The sequence below is a fragment of the Apium graveolens genome, chromosome 4, assembly GCF_009905375.1.
Source record: "Apium graveolens cultivar Ventura chromosome 4, ASM990537v1, whole genome shotgun sequence".
Lineage (NCBI taxonomy): Eukaryota > Viridiplantae > Streptophyta > Magnoliopsida > Apiales > Apiaceae > Apium > Apium graveolens.
The window spans coordinates 305964556-305981666 of NC_133650.1; the positions used below are offsets into that span (position 1 = coordinate 305964556).

Sequence of the window (17111 nt, forward strand, 5' to 3'; positions counted from 1 at the left end):
TTTTTTTCCAAAATTGGGCAGAAAGTTTTCTGTAAAACAGAAAAAGTATTATATAAAAAATAAATCATTTTTTACCCCCGCAATGAAACAATGCGGCATCCGCAATGAAACATTGCGGGCCTAAACTGGGCTTTGCCGAATTTTGCATATTGGTCACTGCACTTGCAAATGATTTATTTTTTATATAAAACTTTTTCTGTTTTACAAAAAACTTTCTGCCCAATTTTGGAAAAAAAAAATCTTCAAAAATAACTTTTTTTTCAATTTTTTTTTGGGAGTCACTTCTTTTTTTGGGATTATTAATAATGGCAACAAGTACTAACATTAACAACATTGAAAATATTTAATTAAAATTCATTAATATTTCAAAGTACATGATAAGAAATTACAATCAAGTTTTTCCTTTTTTTCCTAATAATCTCGAGGGACAATTTCTTCTATCATGGCCTTCTTCCCTCGCCCCACAAAAACTGCACTTTCGAAATTGTTTATTTGAACTTGACGTCTCGAAACCACTTTTGAATCTACCCGCTTTTTGACGTCCTTTTGTTTGTGACCTTGGGGGATCTAATAACGGATCATCTTCTTCATCACTTTCATAGTCCTCATTTATTTTTTTCTCTCTCTCTTCTCCGGGAAAAGACTTAATCACATACTCCTTTTCTCTCTTGATCACGCTCATCAAGTAATTGTACCGCGGAACGGAGCAACTACCAACAACGGACAAACCTTGGAAAGCTTTACACAATCCACTATATCTTGCCGTTTGAGATTCTACAACATTACCAAGCATCCGAGGGGTACACGGTAGAGGTCCCGCAACTTTGTTTCCATTTATTGTCCACCTCATTGTTACAAGATCTGGCGGTATCATCGTCTTTTGTTTCTTGTTAAGGTAACGGATCATGTGTCTACAAATCATCCCGGAATGTTCAAATTTTTTACATGTACAAGAATAACTCCCGTCGATGGAAACCTTCAAGAAAAAATTCCTTCTATTAATCTCCGGCAAGGTGGACTTTTCTACCAAATACATCTTTGAAAGATAATCTCCACAACCTTTCATGCTTTTCACAACAAAAGATTGACTTTTTTGAAGCTCTTTTTGAAATCGCTTAAACATCTCTTTTGTGTATATCTTGGAGGCATGTATCTCCATTGACGAGTTAGAGAATAGTCTCATTTCCTTGTACTCAGTGTCAAAATTGGCTTGAACCTCCCGTAAATATTGTGAGTCCAAAGCTTTTTGTGAATTCTCAATGAATTCTTTCAAACCGGTCGACGCTTTCACATACTCATCAAAAAATGAATTCATAGACTCGCTCCTTGAGGTGGTAGTCATACCGGCGGCAAAATGTTGTTTCGTGAAAGCAAAAACCCATTGCCGTCTAATTGCATACATATCATTTAGCCAAATTGTGATTTTCAAGATCATATTTCTCTTTCAAGTCCTCCCACCTACCTTCAAATTCCGTTGGTGACAATGACTTGTAGATACATGCATTAAAATCCGTCTTGAACTCCGAGTATTGAGTATACAAAGTAGATAGTTTCTCGGGAAACTTGCTACTAATATGCCACGTACAATATGTGTGGTTGGTGTTAGGCATAACCTCGGAAATGGCATTACTTAAAGCGATGTCTTGATCCGTAATAATGGTAATAGGTGGCTTGTTATCGACCGCTTCCAACCAAGTCTTCAAAACCCATCTATAAGTAGTCTCTTTCTCGTCCCTTATAAGTGCAAATCCAAACAAAATATTTTGGTAGTGGTGATTCACTCCCGTAATTGGAATAAAAGGCATGTCATACCTATTAGTCCGATATGTCGAGTCGAAAGTCACCACATCTCCAAAATTCTTGTACGCGTTAAGCGAACGAGGATCAACCCACACCAAACCCTTAACCCGATTCTCCTCATCCACATCCACTCGGTAGAAAAAATTGCCATCACTTTGTTTTTGCAAGTCTCGTAACAAAACCAATCCACACTCCGCATCACCGGAATCAAAAACCCGTCTTCGAATGTCACGTATTACATTTCGTACGTCTTGAGCGGAAAAACCAATTTTTTCAATACCACCACACGTCTCACTAAGTAAATTCATCACTTTCGGGGTCTCGATACCCGATTTGTTGAATAACTCAATCAAAGATCGGGTAAACGGATCTATGTTGCGTGATCTTTACATGAAATTTACCTTATCCGATGTAACCATAGCATGATTGTGCTCTAGGTTGACCTTGGTTACTTCCCATTTGTTTGAGCTTACTTTGTGAGCAACACACATACGAGCACGACAACAAGTTCGAGGAATAACATCTCGAGGTCGTTTCCCTTTAGCCCTATCTTCAACTTCCAAGGGTTTTGGGCCCAATCTTCCACCCTTTCGACATATATACAAACGTGACGATATACCACCATTTCTTGAATGCTTATGACTACTTCGAATAATTATCTCGAACCCTATACTTCGACCATAACCTCGATAAAAACTGTCCGCTTCATCCAACGAATCAAATATCATACCAACACAAGGAACTACATCATTCATATTTCCAATAAAATTTTCATCATTAATTTTATCATCATCATCGCCATTAAAAGAATCATTACTATCATCGGAATCACCGTGAACATCGTGATTCTTCCAACCGAAACCAACATCATCATCACTATGCGTTTTTCGCTTCCCCAGATCATTAACTTTATCTTCAATACTATCAACATCTATTACTTCATCATCATTAAAGATTTTACGATAAACCCTCTTTTTTGTGTGGGGGGTAACATAATTGAAATCGTTATGATCCCTAGATGAACTTGAATAATCAAATAAATAAGAAGCCATGGATATTGAATACTAACCTTTTTTTTCAGAAGAATAAATTTGAGCAGAATGTTAAGAAGCGGTGAAACAGCAATGTTTCAAAAATACAGACATTTTAAGGTTGTTGTGTGCATTAAATGCACGCCCGTAATGTTTCATTGCGATGGCCGCAATGAAACATTGCGGCACTGTACAAACCCCCAAGCCAACAACTGTAAATATTTGCAGTTTAAAAAAACTTTACAACGTACCCCAGCAATGTTTCATTGCGGGGGGGAAGTGTCCACCGCAATGAAACATTGCGTTTGGGATGTTTATTTTTGTTATTTTCTTTAAAATTAGAAAATTAATCAAAAAAATTATAAAAAAATAGTTTCTAGACTTATTATATTTCATTTAATATGTTAAATGTTATTTTGAAAATATAAATGTTTATAAGAGTAACTTAATTATAATATGCAACTATTTTACATAGTTTTATGAAAATTTTGCATAATAGTTATGTCAAATGATATTTCTTGACGTGTAAGTTGTAAAGTACAAATTTTGACGATCCAACTATATGGATGTTAAAATATAATGATTATAATAATTAAGAAAAATTATTTCTTAAATAAAATGCGGTATTTATATATAGTTTGTTACCAAGAAATGTTTAACATTTTGGGGGCTAAATTATTTTATATTTTTTTATAGATAACGAAAATTCGATAAATTTTCATTTTTTTAGTTTTTCACATTTTCAAATTTTAGTATTATATTTGTTTATTAAAATTTAAAATTGATAAAATAAATTGGACAAGTACAAGAAAAATAAAACATTAAATAATTTATTTCATTCAAATATAAATGGAGTACATTCAAATATTTTTTCAAAACAAATACATAATAACATTTTATGTCGACGAGAATGATCAAACTTTAACGGTATTGGAAGAACCGCCTTTATCACCCTTATCGTCGTCTTTCTTTTTCTTCGACTTTTCCGCCTTCGCTTTAGCTTCATTTTCTTTTTTTTTTCTTGCGCTCAAGCGCCATTTGAATACGGCGGAGAGCTATTTCCATGTCTTCTTCTCCTTCGGGCCCGTCGTAAGCCACACCATCTATAATTACCTTATTATTGTCAAAATCGTAGTAGAAAACCATTTTTCGGATATTAGAGAAGATAATGTTGAAGAGCCACACCATCTATAATTACCTTATTATTGTCAAAATCGTAGTAGAAAACCATTTTTCGGATATTAGAGAAGATAATGTTGAAGAGAAAATGTAGAATGAAAATAGAGAAGATAATGTTGAAAAAAATGAGATGAGGCAGGACTATTTATAGGTGAAAATCTGAATTTTAAAATTCACAAAATTAAATTTTGCACAAAAAAAATTTTGCTGAAAAAATTTCATTTGACTGTTAAAATTGCCACAATGAAGCATTGCGGCGTGTCCAAACTGCCGCAATGAAACATTGCGGTGTGTCGGTCAAGCTTCTGCTCTATTGACCAGTCAATTCAACTGCCGCAATGTTTCATTGCGCCAATTTCAACAGTCAAATGAAATGTTTTCAGCAAAAAAATTTTTGTGCCAAATTTAATTTTGTGAATTTTAAAATTCTTATTAATATTGGCACAAAAATAAGTTTTGCACAAAAAATAAGTTTGACTGTTGATAAATTTTTTAAACTAAAATAACTCAATTCACTAAAAAGTATAAAATTAATAATATTATTTTTTAAACTAAAATTATTCATACGATAATTTAAAGAAAAAGTACAGAAAAAATTAAATTGATAAATTTATTATTAAAATTGATAATATTTTAATATATTACTACTACTTATATTTAATGTTAACATATTTTAAAAAATTAATTACTGTTGAACATTAATATTATTTTTATACTTATATAAATAAGTTAAATATTAGAATAAGCTAAAGAGAGAGGCAGTTTGGACATTAAAAACTGGGAGCCTAACAAACAATGAAATATTGCGGAAGGCGCAATGTTTCCTGTGCATGGCGACATCCCGCAATGTTTCATTGCGGAAGTCAAGACCCGCACTGAAACATTACCTTCCCCCGCAATGTTTCATTGCTGTGGGTTGGCTGGTTGTCCCCCCAACCCACGTTGGCTCCTGATTATTTCCCTTATTTTTATTGTTCATCTTTATTTTTATGATTAAATAAAAATTTTACATATTTTAAATTTAAAATTAAGACATAATAATTTTTATTTAATGCCAATTTGTGATTTAATTTATTAAAAAATATTAAAATTATTATTTAATTGGTTAAATCATATTTTTCTAATCAAATACTTTTTTTAGTAAATTTTTAGTTGTAAATTGTGTAACTTACTTTCGGACAATGTATACTTACACATAATATTAGAATCAAAACTCAGATTTCATATATATTTGAAATAAAACAGATTCATTCCAACACTGACATAATATTAGAAATCATTCATCATCCCATAACAAATTCCTGATTTCAAATTCATATCTACCCCTTATTTAATCAAATCCAAATGGTTTCGTCATCGCTTACTATGAACCAAACAAGCCAACCTGGACTCAAATGTTTGTTAAATAGTAGAATAGTGACATCGAAGAGATTAAAATAACATACATACTTGAAACTATTAGTTTCTTTTGAACTAATAATTTGCTACTGCTGTATGTTCTATCTCAATTCATAACAAGTTAATTTCTCAAGAAATTAGGCAAGATGACTACTAAAAGAAAAGGAGTAACACTGTAAAAGCCAATGTATGTGGCTGCCAATTTCTCACCATCAAAGCAATAAAAGCACAACATATGATTGCTGAGCACCAAAAATAGTCATTTCATCCCAACATATATAACTTGGCTAGCTTAACATAATCCTGTTCTGATCCGGTATAAATACACAAATGACAAGGGAAACCACAAGAAGCAGATGTTTTACTTCTGCATCTACAAACCAATTGGATGTACACATTTTTGAGTTTCAAAATAATAGAATCTGGTTCTCCCACGAAAAGTTTAAGCCTAAGTTGCATTTTACGCTTTTACTATATAATGCAAAAATTATGATTCCTTCATAATACATCATTCGAAGTACAGGTGGTCTGAGATTTGCTACAGCAATTTGATCATATCAAACATCTTCCAAAATCCTGCCAATACAACATTGAAATAAACTGGTCAACAATGAGTACAATAAAAGGCCAAAAACAGTAAGTATATAAATGAATAGTCATATATGTTTACTGAAAAACAATGATCAGCTAGAGAGACAATTTGTAGGTTGCTCGACCCATAATTCTAATGTACAAATATCCGAACAAAACATATTGACCAATCAAAATGTCATCCATGCATAACACATTAAGAAAGTCAACTAGCCATTTCAATCCAACAGTGGAACTTACAAAGTCAGTTAGCAATGAAAAGATACAAGTACAAATTAACCTGAAGTTTTATCACAGTCGACATCTTAAAGACCCAGGCCATAAAAATATAATTACATATATGACACTGCCATATGCAACAAAGCATTGATTCTGTATGCTGAGAGGTAATCCTTGATAAAATTAACCATAAAAACTAAAACTTGCATCTTCAGATAGGCAGAGGTCCATAACAAGAGACATGTTACTTGAAGTTCAAAACATGCTTCTTATTTCTTAGGCACATTTTAGCTAAACAGCTGCTAAACTTGGCCCCACACACACACTTATGATATATTAGTAGAGCATATTAAAGCAACCAACCGTATAGATAAATTATGCAGTCCTCGCTTTATGCATATTACACTAGTTTAATTATCTATTCAAGTTTTCTTTCCCGGCTTTGGTATCATCTATTTTTAGGCAAATTTCTAACAAAGACATCTCGAGATGTCTAGATCATTGACATGCGAAAAACGGATTTATTAACTAGAAAGCAAATTTTACAAGGCTTTTCATCAAGATACCAAGTTTGCTAAGATAACCAAATATTCCCTGCTCTCAGCAACCCAGTCCCTTCCCTTTTGTTTTTCCTCACATGAACTATCAGACCAAACTCAAATGCTGCCCACTAACATTTATTATTTTGACAAAACAGTGAGCTCGACGAGGTAAATTAAGAGGAAATAGGACGAATGCTTCTGAATTAATTGCATATTGGAATAAGAAATAATGGGAGACAGAATATCAGATTACCCTAAATCTAGCCGAACATAAAAAGTGATAACTAAACTATCAGGTACAAAAATTAGCTTCGTGAAATCTTATTAAAAGCATTAGGAACACTTACTATCTTCTTGCTTTAAATGAAGTTCCACTTGTCCTGTAACAACATAGTTTAAGCGATTTAGCAAAAGAAACATATAGTGTAAACGATTAAGCTCTTAATCAATATCAGCCAACTAAAACAAGATAGTTCTCTTTTTGAGCCGCCACATCAATACCTGTTATTACGTTCCAAAGATTCTTTAGGTTTGCTCAAAATTTTCACGGTTGAGTCAGTTCCAACAGCATACGGAGCACCATTTATATGCTGAGTCTGCATCATTGAAGGCTGTGAATGACTATCAGTAAGATTTCCAGGTCGGGAGGTTGCATGCTCCCTCTTCAATCTGTGTTGCTGAGCCATAGGAGTGACAGCAACAGAAGGCAACAATGACGAGTTCGATGATGTTACAGATGCAGCTGCTTTAACTTTGGCAAAAGCTGCAGTGGCTGCAATTATCTCTTGTGCACCTTCCCTGAGCTGAATATAGTCCCCTTCAATTACAAATAGCTGAAATATAAAACAGCTAATTGGTTAAAAGTGTAGGCACCATTTTAACATGTCAAAGTTGATTAGGTTCATATATATTACTTCAGGATGACCAGCAACAAAGTCATCAAGTTTTCCATAATTTTTCTTGTAATCATGCCAATGTAGAGGTGAAAGCATTTTCCCAAGCCTGTTTGGTAGCTGAACAGGGACAGACAACATACATCATCAGCGGACAGAAAAAAAATCAGTAAAATTATTAATGATTGTACCGGGATTCCAACTTACTGTTGAACTAATCCTGATTCTACCATTTGGTGGAATTGTGCGAACGATGCAGCGCAACAGCGACCCTTGGTCAAGAAGAGTAACTTCTGAGCTCTTATCAACTAAATGTTGAGTCTTCTTCTCTGAAGAGAAAGAAGCTTCGGAAGGTAATGTTACATTAGCACTGTTAACTGTAGATTGCTCAAACGAATGTATTCTGTTCACTGGTTCTTCAGGTATCAATGCAGCTGAGCTGGGTTGTTGAGTCCTAGAAACTTGGGCATCTGCCTTCCCTAGAGTGTTATTTTTCTGCGCATGACAAGGTAAAAAATCAATTCATCTAATATTAATATCGCCAGCAGATATCAAACAAAGCAGCCAATTAAAAAAAAACCTTAAATCCAAGAAGAAAGAAAAATTACAAACCTCACTCTCACTACTATGCATAAGAGAATTCAATTTTAAACCATCCTGCAACTGGGATGGTAGCTGTTGCAGATTGTTCTGAGGTTGAGGATCTATACTGTAGTGTTTCTTGGTAGATTCCAGATCCTGAATAAAATTTTGGCTAATCAAACAGAGTGCAAAAAACCAACTGAACATCCAATAATATATACTGTACTAATTATGAAGATTCATATATCAAGTTGCACACCTCTGCCCTGTCATTTGGGGTCATAATCACAGCATGAGGTTCTAGCCCTTGACTAACATGATCAATGTACTCTGGATCGCTAGATTTCCCATTAACAGGCATCTGCAAACCTTCTGATGCAGCCTAAAGGTCAAAGGAAAAAAAGGTCATGCAATGCTTCACTATTCTAAATGGCTACATATAGGGTATTGCTATTACCTGTTGGTTTTGCCTCTGTTGTAGAGATGATACTGCTGGTACTGAGTGAAAATAGGCAGACTGGGGTACAGCATGTTGATGCATAAGAAAAGGATGCAGGGCAGCCACTTGCCCGGAGAGGTAAGTTGGCATCCCAACTAGTGACTGAGGAACAATAGGAACAGCAGCAACAGAATTGGTCTGGTAACATGAAACCAAGAAAAAGATCGTTAGCAAAGCAGTAAAGAGTAGGACATTGGTGATGGTTTATCATGGTAATTCTCATAGTTGAGATATTCATTGGAACTCATAAAGAGCCATGATGCACTGAAGAAAAAAAAAGATCACAAGTGCAAATTGAATTTGTAACACAATCAGGTCTTAGAGGCTGTGACCAAAGAGTGCTAAAGAAAAACAAGAAAAAGGGATAGAGGAAAGGCCAGAATAATAAAAGCTTATATTACTTAAACCAAAAAAATAGACAGCATTACAGTGTCTTCCATCTCACATTAATATATCACATGTAGATTCTAGACCACTAATGCATAAAAAGGAGAGATGGAACTAATTGGGAAGATAGAAGTCAAGAAAATTAAAACAATTAGTAAACAAATGCCATAATCTTTAAACGAGATCTCAACAAGCTTCCATATTTTGCTCAACTAAAAGTTACATACTTGACATCCATATTATTCTGTCTAACACTTCAACGCCATTTTAGCTGAAAAATGCAAAATCTGACTACACCTACCGTTAACAATTAAAAGTAGGAAGCCACAATTCTGCTTACTGACATATCTATTGTCAGAAAAGGTACACACTTCCCTCAACTAAAGGTACATACTTTAAATCATCTAAATTGTTCTGTCTAACACTGAAACGCCAAATTAGCTGAAAATGCATAATATGACTACACCTACTGGTAGCAATTAAGAGTAGGAAATCACAGTTACTGCTTCCTGACATATCCATTGTCAGGAATCAGGATCTTGACCACTGTCATTGAAGGTTGCTGCAACTTCCACCATTCAGAAAGTTTGTTGCAAAATATATGTTTATCACTTTATCAAAGTTGTGCGAATTTAGAAACTGGTATTATCATGAGCATTTCACTAAATAAAACTTAAAACAGACTGGATAAAAGTCTACCTGACCAACATGTCCTGATGCATTTCCTTGAGACTGCGAAGATAAATCATTCTCAAAATTTCCATTAGGAAGAGTTCCAGAATCATGAGTTTGACAATCCCCACTGACATTAAGCTGGTTTCCAACATTGTTCCCAGACTGTAAAGCATCTTTTATGTTCAATTCAGAGGCACGTGATTCATCGGTAGAAGTTGCATTTCTTTGTCTTAGATCTGCCAACTCAATCTGGAGTGCTTGTATTGTATGCACAAATTCTGCAAACTGAAAATGACAATTATTCTGAGAATAAGTACAGCAAAAATATTTTGCACTAGCCAACCATCCGAACACCATAACGAAATCTGAAAGATGCAATTTGACTGGTAAACAGAAAAAACCTGTAACTCGCAACATCGAATTCAATATCTATGAACTTACTTTGATGCTGAACGCAACAAGCAAGCAAAGTAAGACATAATATATATATATATATATTTCAAGAATCCGTATTAACCAACCTGTCTTTGACAATTCATCCACAGCTGATTATATTGTTCGGTACGCTCTCGAAGTTCAGCTTGTAAGGTTTGGTTTGTAGTTGTTTGCAACGCATCCATTTCCTGGGCTCGCGTAATCCATGTTTGTGCTTCTCTTAGTTGTTCATCTTTAAAGCTTAGAGTTTCCTGCGATGCTCTATGCTGAAAGAATCAGCATATTAAGAATAGTCAAATTTAGTGGTTCATTTATTGAAAAATACTGTATAAAAAATATTTTGGGAACGCAATTAAGTATAATAATTGATAAACCTGTTCTTGCAACTCCATAAACTGACGCTCTTTCTCCTGAATGTGATCTTGAAAGTCATGGATTTGTTTAACATGCTGTGCTCTTTCAGCCTCTGAAGTATCACGCTCTCTCCTGCAATCAAGAGGAGCCAGAATTATACACAAATATGACAATCCGCCAAACCTCATACACCCTGGGCAAAGACAACCAACTTAATCGAAATAAACAGCTAAATTTTTGGAATTCCAAATAATAAACACACCACAAACTTCCCACTTCAGACCAATAAACATAGTTTCCATGTCGGCAACTCAAGTCAAGTCAAGTAAATTAATATAAATATAAATTAAATAACATATTATACATACTGCATATCTGTGTTCTCACAACAGAAGTCTCACAACAGAAGTACAACAACAGCATTACCTAATGTATACTAATTACAAATATGATATATTAATTACAAACATCTCTTTTTTCCATCCCAGATACATAAACATTTATAGACTAGTTGCGGCTAGTCGAGCGCCATGACAATAATGTCAATACATAAAAACATTAATAACAGGTAAATAGAAGCACTCTCTGCCTTGCTTAACTGAATATATATAATCACTTTAAAATGTCAAAGACCAGACCTTTATGTAACCAGAAGATAAAGTAAATACGTATACATACCTAAATGTTGCGAGTTCTTTGTTTTGTTCTCGGAGAAGATCATCTTTGGCCCACACCTGTCCATGTGAAATGCTCAAGTAAGAAATAAACTGAGCAACTAGAAAAAAAAACAGAGTTATGTGAAATTTATAAAAGCATAGATGTGGAAACAAACCGCTTGAGTATCTAATCTAATAGCATGCAGCTCTCTTTCTTTATTTTCAATCTCCCTTTCAAGTTCATGTTTAGCCTGTTCCCTTTCCCGTAATTGCTCCTTCAGACACCAAAAATTTGATATTGTAAGCACATAAGTCACAACCAAGTACAAATTAAAAGATGCTAAACTCATAAAACATACTTGAAGCTTCACATTTGCATTAACATGCTCCTTTATCTGAGACTCATACGTATTATGCAAAGATACGATCTGTGATCGTGCAATTAGCTCCGCCTTAATCCCAGTCTCCATGTGCTGCAACTCCTCTCTTTGTTTAACAACAGTTTGAAGCCGCTGCTGCAACTCATTCTCCATATTTGCATCAATCGTAATAGAACAGAAGTCCAAGTCAGCCGGTTGCTGCACCTTCACAAAAACTAAACCATCAATACATGTACATATATAACACACTACGATCTATACTAACAGGTACGCCAAAAACTCAGCCCTAAACAAACATACATTACATCAAAATTTAATCCTTTTAACATTACTACACATTCAAATGTACAAAAACTAAACTCCGGAGCTTTCAACACGAGCAACACGAAATAGTCTGATTAATAATCCTATCATAGTTTGCACAAAATACACTATCACAGAGTTAATTTACACATATACTAACAGCTCCCGCCAATAACCTAGCCCGAACCACACATAAAATATGTCAAAGTTCAAACTTTTTAAATTGCACGCATCGCAACATTACGAAACATTAATAAATATACTACAATAGCAGTTCCAGCTAAAGCCCTGTCCCTAAACACACACACACGCTACATCAAAATTCATTATTCAATCCTACACACATCGGAAAATTATGAAACATAATAAACATACTACACACACATCCATAAAAATCGAATCTTTTTCATCCCAGACACCGCAACATTATGAAACATAAATAAACATACACGCACATTACATAAAAATCGAATTTTTTTTATCCCACACGCACCGCAACACTATGAAACATAAATAAACATATTAAACAACAAACTACATCAAAATTCAATCTTTTTAATTCTACACACACAGCAATTTTCCGAAACACAAGCAAATACACTAAACACACAAACATTACTAAAAAATCCAATCTTTATAACCCCACACGCACCACAACATTACCAAACCTGTAAAAATATACCAAAAAAATCCAAAGCCTCGGCCCTAAACACACACACACAGTACATCAAAATTCAATCTTTTTAATCCTACACAAACCGGAACATCATTAAACATAAACAAACCTACTAAAAACACACACATTACATAAAAAACGAATCTTTTTAATCCCAAACGCACCGCAACATTACGAAACATAAATAAGCATACTAAACACACACTCTCACACACACACTACATAAAAATTCAATCTTTTTAATCCTACACAAACCGAAACATCACGAAACACAAACAAACACACTAAACACACACACACAATACATAAAAATCCAATCTTTATAACCCCACGCTTACCGAAACATTACGAAACACAAAAACACAAACAAACAGCAAACCCTAGAGCATAAAAACGAGAAATGTGCGAGATATGACCTCATTAGTGGAGTTTTGAAGATGCTCAGAAACAACTGGCCACTCTTTCCGGTGAATCGGTAGCGAAACGGCGGCGACACCGGCCGGTGCCTCCATTGACTCAGTGAGTTGATACACTGCTCTAACTCGTTCTTTACACAAGCCCTAGAATGTGATTAGTGTGTGTTTTAGTGTGTGTGGATTTGGGGGAATGAAGAACGCGAGGGGTTTCACAAGGGTTTTTTTGGGTTTTTAGTTTTTTTAATTATTTAATTTTAATTTAATGATTGTTTTGTGTGTGGTTGGGCTTTTAATGGAGCTTTTGTGATTGGGCTTTTTTGGTTTTGAGTTGGGTCCAGATGTTTTGGGTTATGATTTGGGTCTTTTTAGAGTGGTTGCATTTGAGAAATGTAAGTTAAGAAAGTCCTGGACTATTTGAGTTATTAGATTGTTGTATATAAAGAGTCCAAATGACAAACTGAGGAAGGTGGGTGATTAAATCTAACTCGATTATAACTTGAGTTACATGAATGGATCCGATTTGATTTGTAACTCGATTTATATGAATGACGTTTTAAATTTGCGTGCAACAAACTTTACTAATTTGAATGATCACATGTTTCATTTACGTATTAAATTTAGCGATTCTTATATATCGATCGGTTTATAAACACGAATACGAATTGGATATCGGGAACAAAAACGGATAAATAAAAATAATCATACATTTTATTTTTCTAAGATAATTATATACGTGTTGACGGTGTGAAGTTAGTTTAAATTAGTCCAACATTCATTTATTTTTCTTGAAAACATTACCCGTCCGTAAATTTTTACTGCACAGATATCTTTTTGAAATAGGTACCAATTTTTCTCAACACAAGGTATTCAAAATTGTTAGTTAACAAAGGTTAACGAGGACAAGCAATATATAGTAAAATAATAAAAAGAGCAAATTGCCGGAGCTGTTCTTTTAAAAAATGAAAATTTTGTTTAGGAACTTTGAAAACTTTTTTTTTGTTTTTTCAAAAATGGGAATCAATTCAATACTGAAATGTCACGCGACAATTTCAATTACAATCAAAATTCGGATAAATTATCTGGTTGAAACCGACACTTTAGAGATTTACCATCCCAAAATTCTACATTCGATTTCAGGTAAATGTTCGGTGAAATACTGTGATAACTCTTTGTAAGGATAGTTGAGATACGCATAAACTAGCACGAACACTTGATTGTCGAAAAACCTTTTTCTAAATTAGTTGTAAAACACCGTTTTTTAATTTACTTTAATAAAAACCCTCCACTGCGAGAGTACACATTACTCTTCATTTGTTGGCTGTTTGATTGAAAATGCGAAGGGCATATTTGACAACTGGCCTTTTGTATCCGCACCTACGAATTAACCAATCAAACACTTGCATTAAAAGTTTTACATTCAAAAACTCCACTAAAACATGGAATGTGATACGAAAACTAGACAATATCTTTCATGACCACCATTTGTATGGGTCCGGAAAGTAAACTGCCTTGCTTTTTAGACAAAACACGTAAATATGTTGTTGGGTGGTTCGGTTTTGCTCAACTACGTGACCCAGTAAGTCAATAATTGTATGTCGATTAAATATAATTTGATTTAATAAATATGTGACTGAAATAATATTTTTAATATAATATAAAGTATTCTTTCAAAAATAATGGTGATTAAATAAATATTTCTTTTTTTACATAAAATTATTTAGATTTGAATTTTTTTTAAAATAAAAGGTGGGATAATCGTTAAAAAAAAGATTATAAATTATCGTTGGTTAAGAATATCATTTTTAACTCTATTTTTCATATCTTTATTTAATTATATTTTCAATACCAATTAAATTAATTTTTGAATCATTTTCAAGTTATATATTAGAGTACTAATACATACCCATAATTAGGTAAAAGAATCGTTTCAAAATTTTGTGATGTGTTATTTTTTACTATTTAATTGGTAAAATTATGTAAATGCATGGAGTCAATTTTTATCAATTATATGTACAATAACCAATCTGCATATGTTACGTAACATTTTGAAATTATTTTGAAATCGAATTTCAAATATCTAACAATTTTTTCTCTATTTTTTTTGACTAATTTGTCTTATATGTCCTATAATTGAGTATTTGTTCTAATAAATTTCGGGGTGAGCGAAAATCAAACCCTGGACGACAAGAGATAAACCGTAATCACTTGAGTTATTTTATCGCGATCAACAATTCTCTATATAATAGTATCGGAACTATCCAAAATCATATATTAGACTAGTGCCAGAAATCTTTGATTTCGACGAGATCTCGTATAAGTATCTACGCGAGATTTATACAAATCATTGCAGGAACAACTGAACTACGAGAAGCGATAGAAGTCCCGAAAATTGATTCCAAAATAAGTTCGAAGCAATAAGTGACAAGATTAAATTGATAATAAAATTTTTAAAAAAAAAAGATGATCCATCGTGCTTATATATATATAGACGTCCACAAATCATAATTAACTCCAAATCATTTGGGAGTTACTCCTTCGTCACACTCATTCTGTCCTATTTCGACTTTTCAAAAGTGAAACAGGTCGTACTTTAACTGATATTTAATAAATATAGTTAAGCATATATAATAAAAGAAAAAAATCATAAAAAATATGAAAAATAGTATCAAATTTTTTTTTTAATTATCAAAATATAAACAGATAATTTCTAATTTAAAGACAAATTACAATAAATTTAACTTTTAAAAATCTATATATTCTTAAAGAATGCTAGTGAAAGGTCCTTAAAATAACCAACTTTGACCCGTTTAGGCAAAATAACCAACTATAACCCGTTAACCCACACACTTTTACCCATTTTTATTTATGACATATGGCAGAAATTTTAGATTCATAAGCTGTAACATGCCATATATGGTAAGTTGTTATACGTTTTTATGCAATTTGATTCCCTCTTTAATAATTTGTCTGCTACATTCCTTATCGACACTATGAACTTAGAAAATTCAAAAACTAAATTGTATGATGCCCATAGTTTCAGGTTATCAATATCAATCATTGCTAACACTGTGTTCATGTGTTCAACTTCAAAATAGAGCTTTGTCAATTTCAAAATAGAGCTTTGTCAATTACTGGCGAGGATGGATAATGCGGATTGTTTATCCTCCCTGCCTGAATCCAAGTTAGGTCGCAAACGAGATACTTCTGCTGCTCCGCCCGTTTCACCGACTGGTATAATTACTCATACATTCTTCTTATTCTTTTTCTTTTCCCTGATTAATATTATTATTTTAATACATATGTCTTACAGTGGTTAAGCGTCGTGGACATGGGTCAGCACTTGATGCTTACTTGCATAATAGGATGGTGAATATGCAAGGAGATAAAAATCATCAAAATAAACCGGTCTCCGCTAAAAACATTAAGATTCAGCCCGCTGGTGTTACTACTGGTAATATCAATTATATGTTTTACCTATGCAAAATAATATATGTTTGTGATAACATGAATTATTGCAGAGAAAAGTCCTCTGGGGTACAACACTCATTTACAATGTCCAAGAATTATCGACAATGGAGGCACCGTTTTTGTTTCAGGTTCTGTTAAAGATAAAAGGGGTTCTAATTCCCCTATCCAAATTGACCAACATTCTATTCAAAGGAGCACAATTGAGAATATTAACAGTGTCTCCCCGGAAATATCTGTTAAACGGCGAGGCCGTGGTCCGAGTATTAATACAATCCTTCAAAGAACTTTTACAAATTTCCCACCAAATAATGGTATACATACTTTTACTTATCTTTAATCTTTCATACTGTGAATTTTACATAGTATATTTTATATATATTTTAGTTTACTCGAAGAAGAAAACTCATCAAACTGCTATATATACAACAATGATTTCTGCATTTTTAATATTTATTTTTTATAACTTTTGATTGTATGTAAGCAGAGAAAAATGTGTTATGTTCCGATACTCTTATCCCAACAAAGAATACGCGTCGAGGTCGTGGTCCTAGTATTAATACAATCCTCCAAAAAAATAAAGAAAACTATCCGCCATCTATCGGTATACCCACATTTTAATTACATTAC

At 33.4% G+C, this 17111-nt stretch overlaps 3 protein-coding genes across 4 annotated transcripts; all 3 read right to left on the minus strand.

Annotated features, from left to right (window-relative positions):
• Positions 1-411: 411 nt before the first annotated feature.
• On the minus strand, positions 412-1402 carry LOC141720024 (protein FAR1-RELATED SEQUENCE 5-like). The gene is made up of 2 exons (XM_074522381.1): positions 730-1402; positions 412-470 (listed from the first exon to the last, which is right to left on the minus strand). The coding sequence occupies exons 1-2, from the start codon at positions 1400-1402 to the stop codon at positions 412-414; spliced, it is 732 nt and encodes a 243-aa protein (XP_074378482.1).
• Position 1403: 1 nt separating this feature from the next.
• LOC141720025 (protein FAR1-RELATED SEQUENCE 5-like) lies at positions 1404-2108 on the minus strand. The gene has a single exon (XM_074522382.1). The coding sequence runs from the start codon at positions 2106-2108 to the stop codon at positions 1404-1406; it is 705 nt and encodes a 234-aa protein (XP_074378483.1).
• Positions 2109-5647: 3539 nt separating this feature from the next.
• LOC141721537 (uncharacterized) lies at positions 5648-13255 on the minus strand. 2 transcript variants are annotated; one of them, XM_074524481.1, is made up of 15 exons: positions 13017-13255; positions 11601-11819; positions 11418-11516; positions 11264-11319; positions 10606-10717; positions 10318-10497; positions 9821-10081; positions 8693-8872; positions 8495-8617; positions 8266-8391; positions 7861-8148; positions 7675-7773; positions 7262-7593; positions 7108-7140; positions 5648-5984 (listed from the first exon to the last, which is right to left on the minus strand). In XM_074524481.1, coding segments are annotated over exons 1-15 (2205 nt in total). In that variant the 5' UTR covers positions 13113-13255; the 3' UTR covers positions 5648-5983. The 2 variants fall into 2 exon arrangements, with proteins under 2 accessions (XP_074380582.1, XP_074380581.1); XM_074524480.1 differs by having other exon boundaries at positions 11601-11825.
• Positions 13256-17111: the final 3856 nt, after the last annotated feature.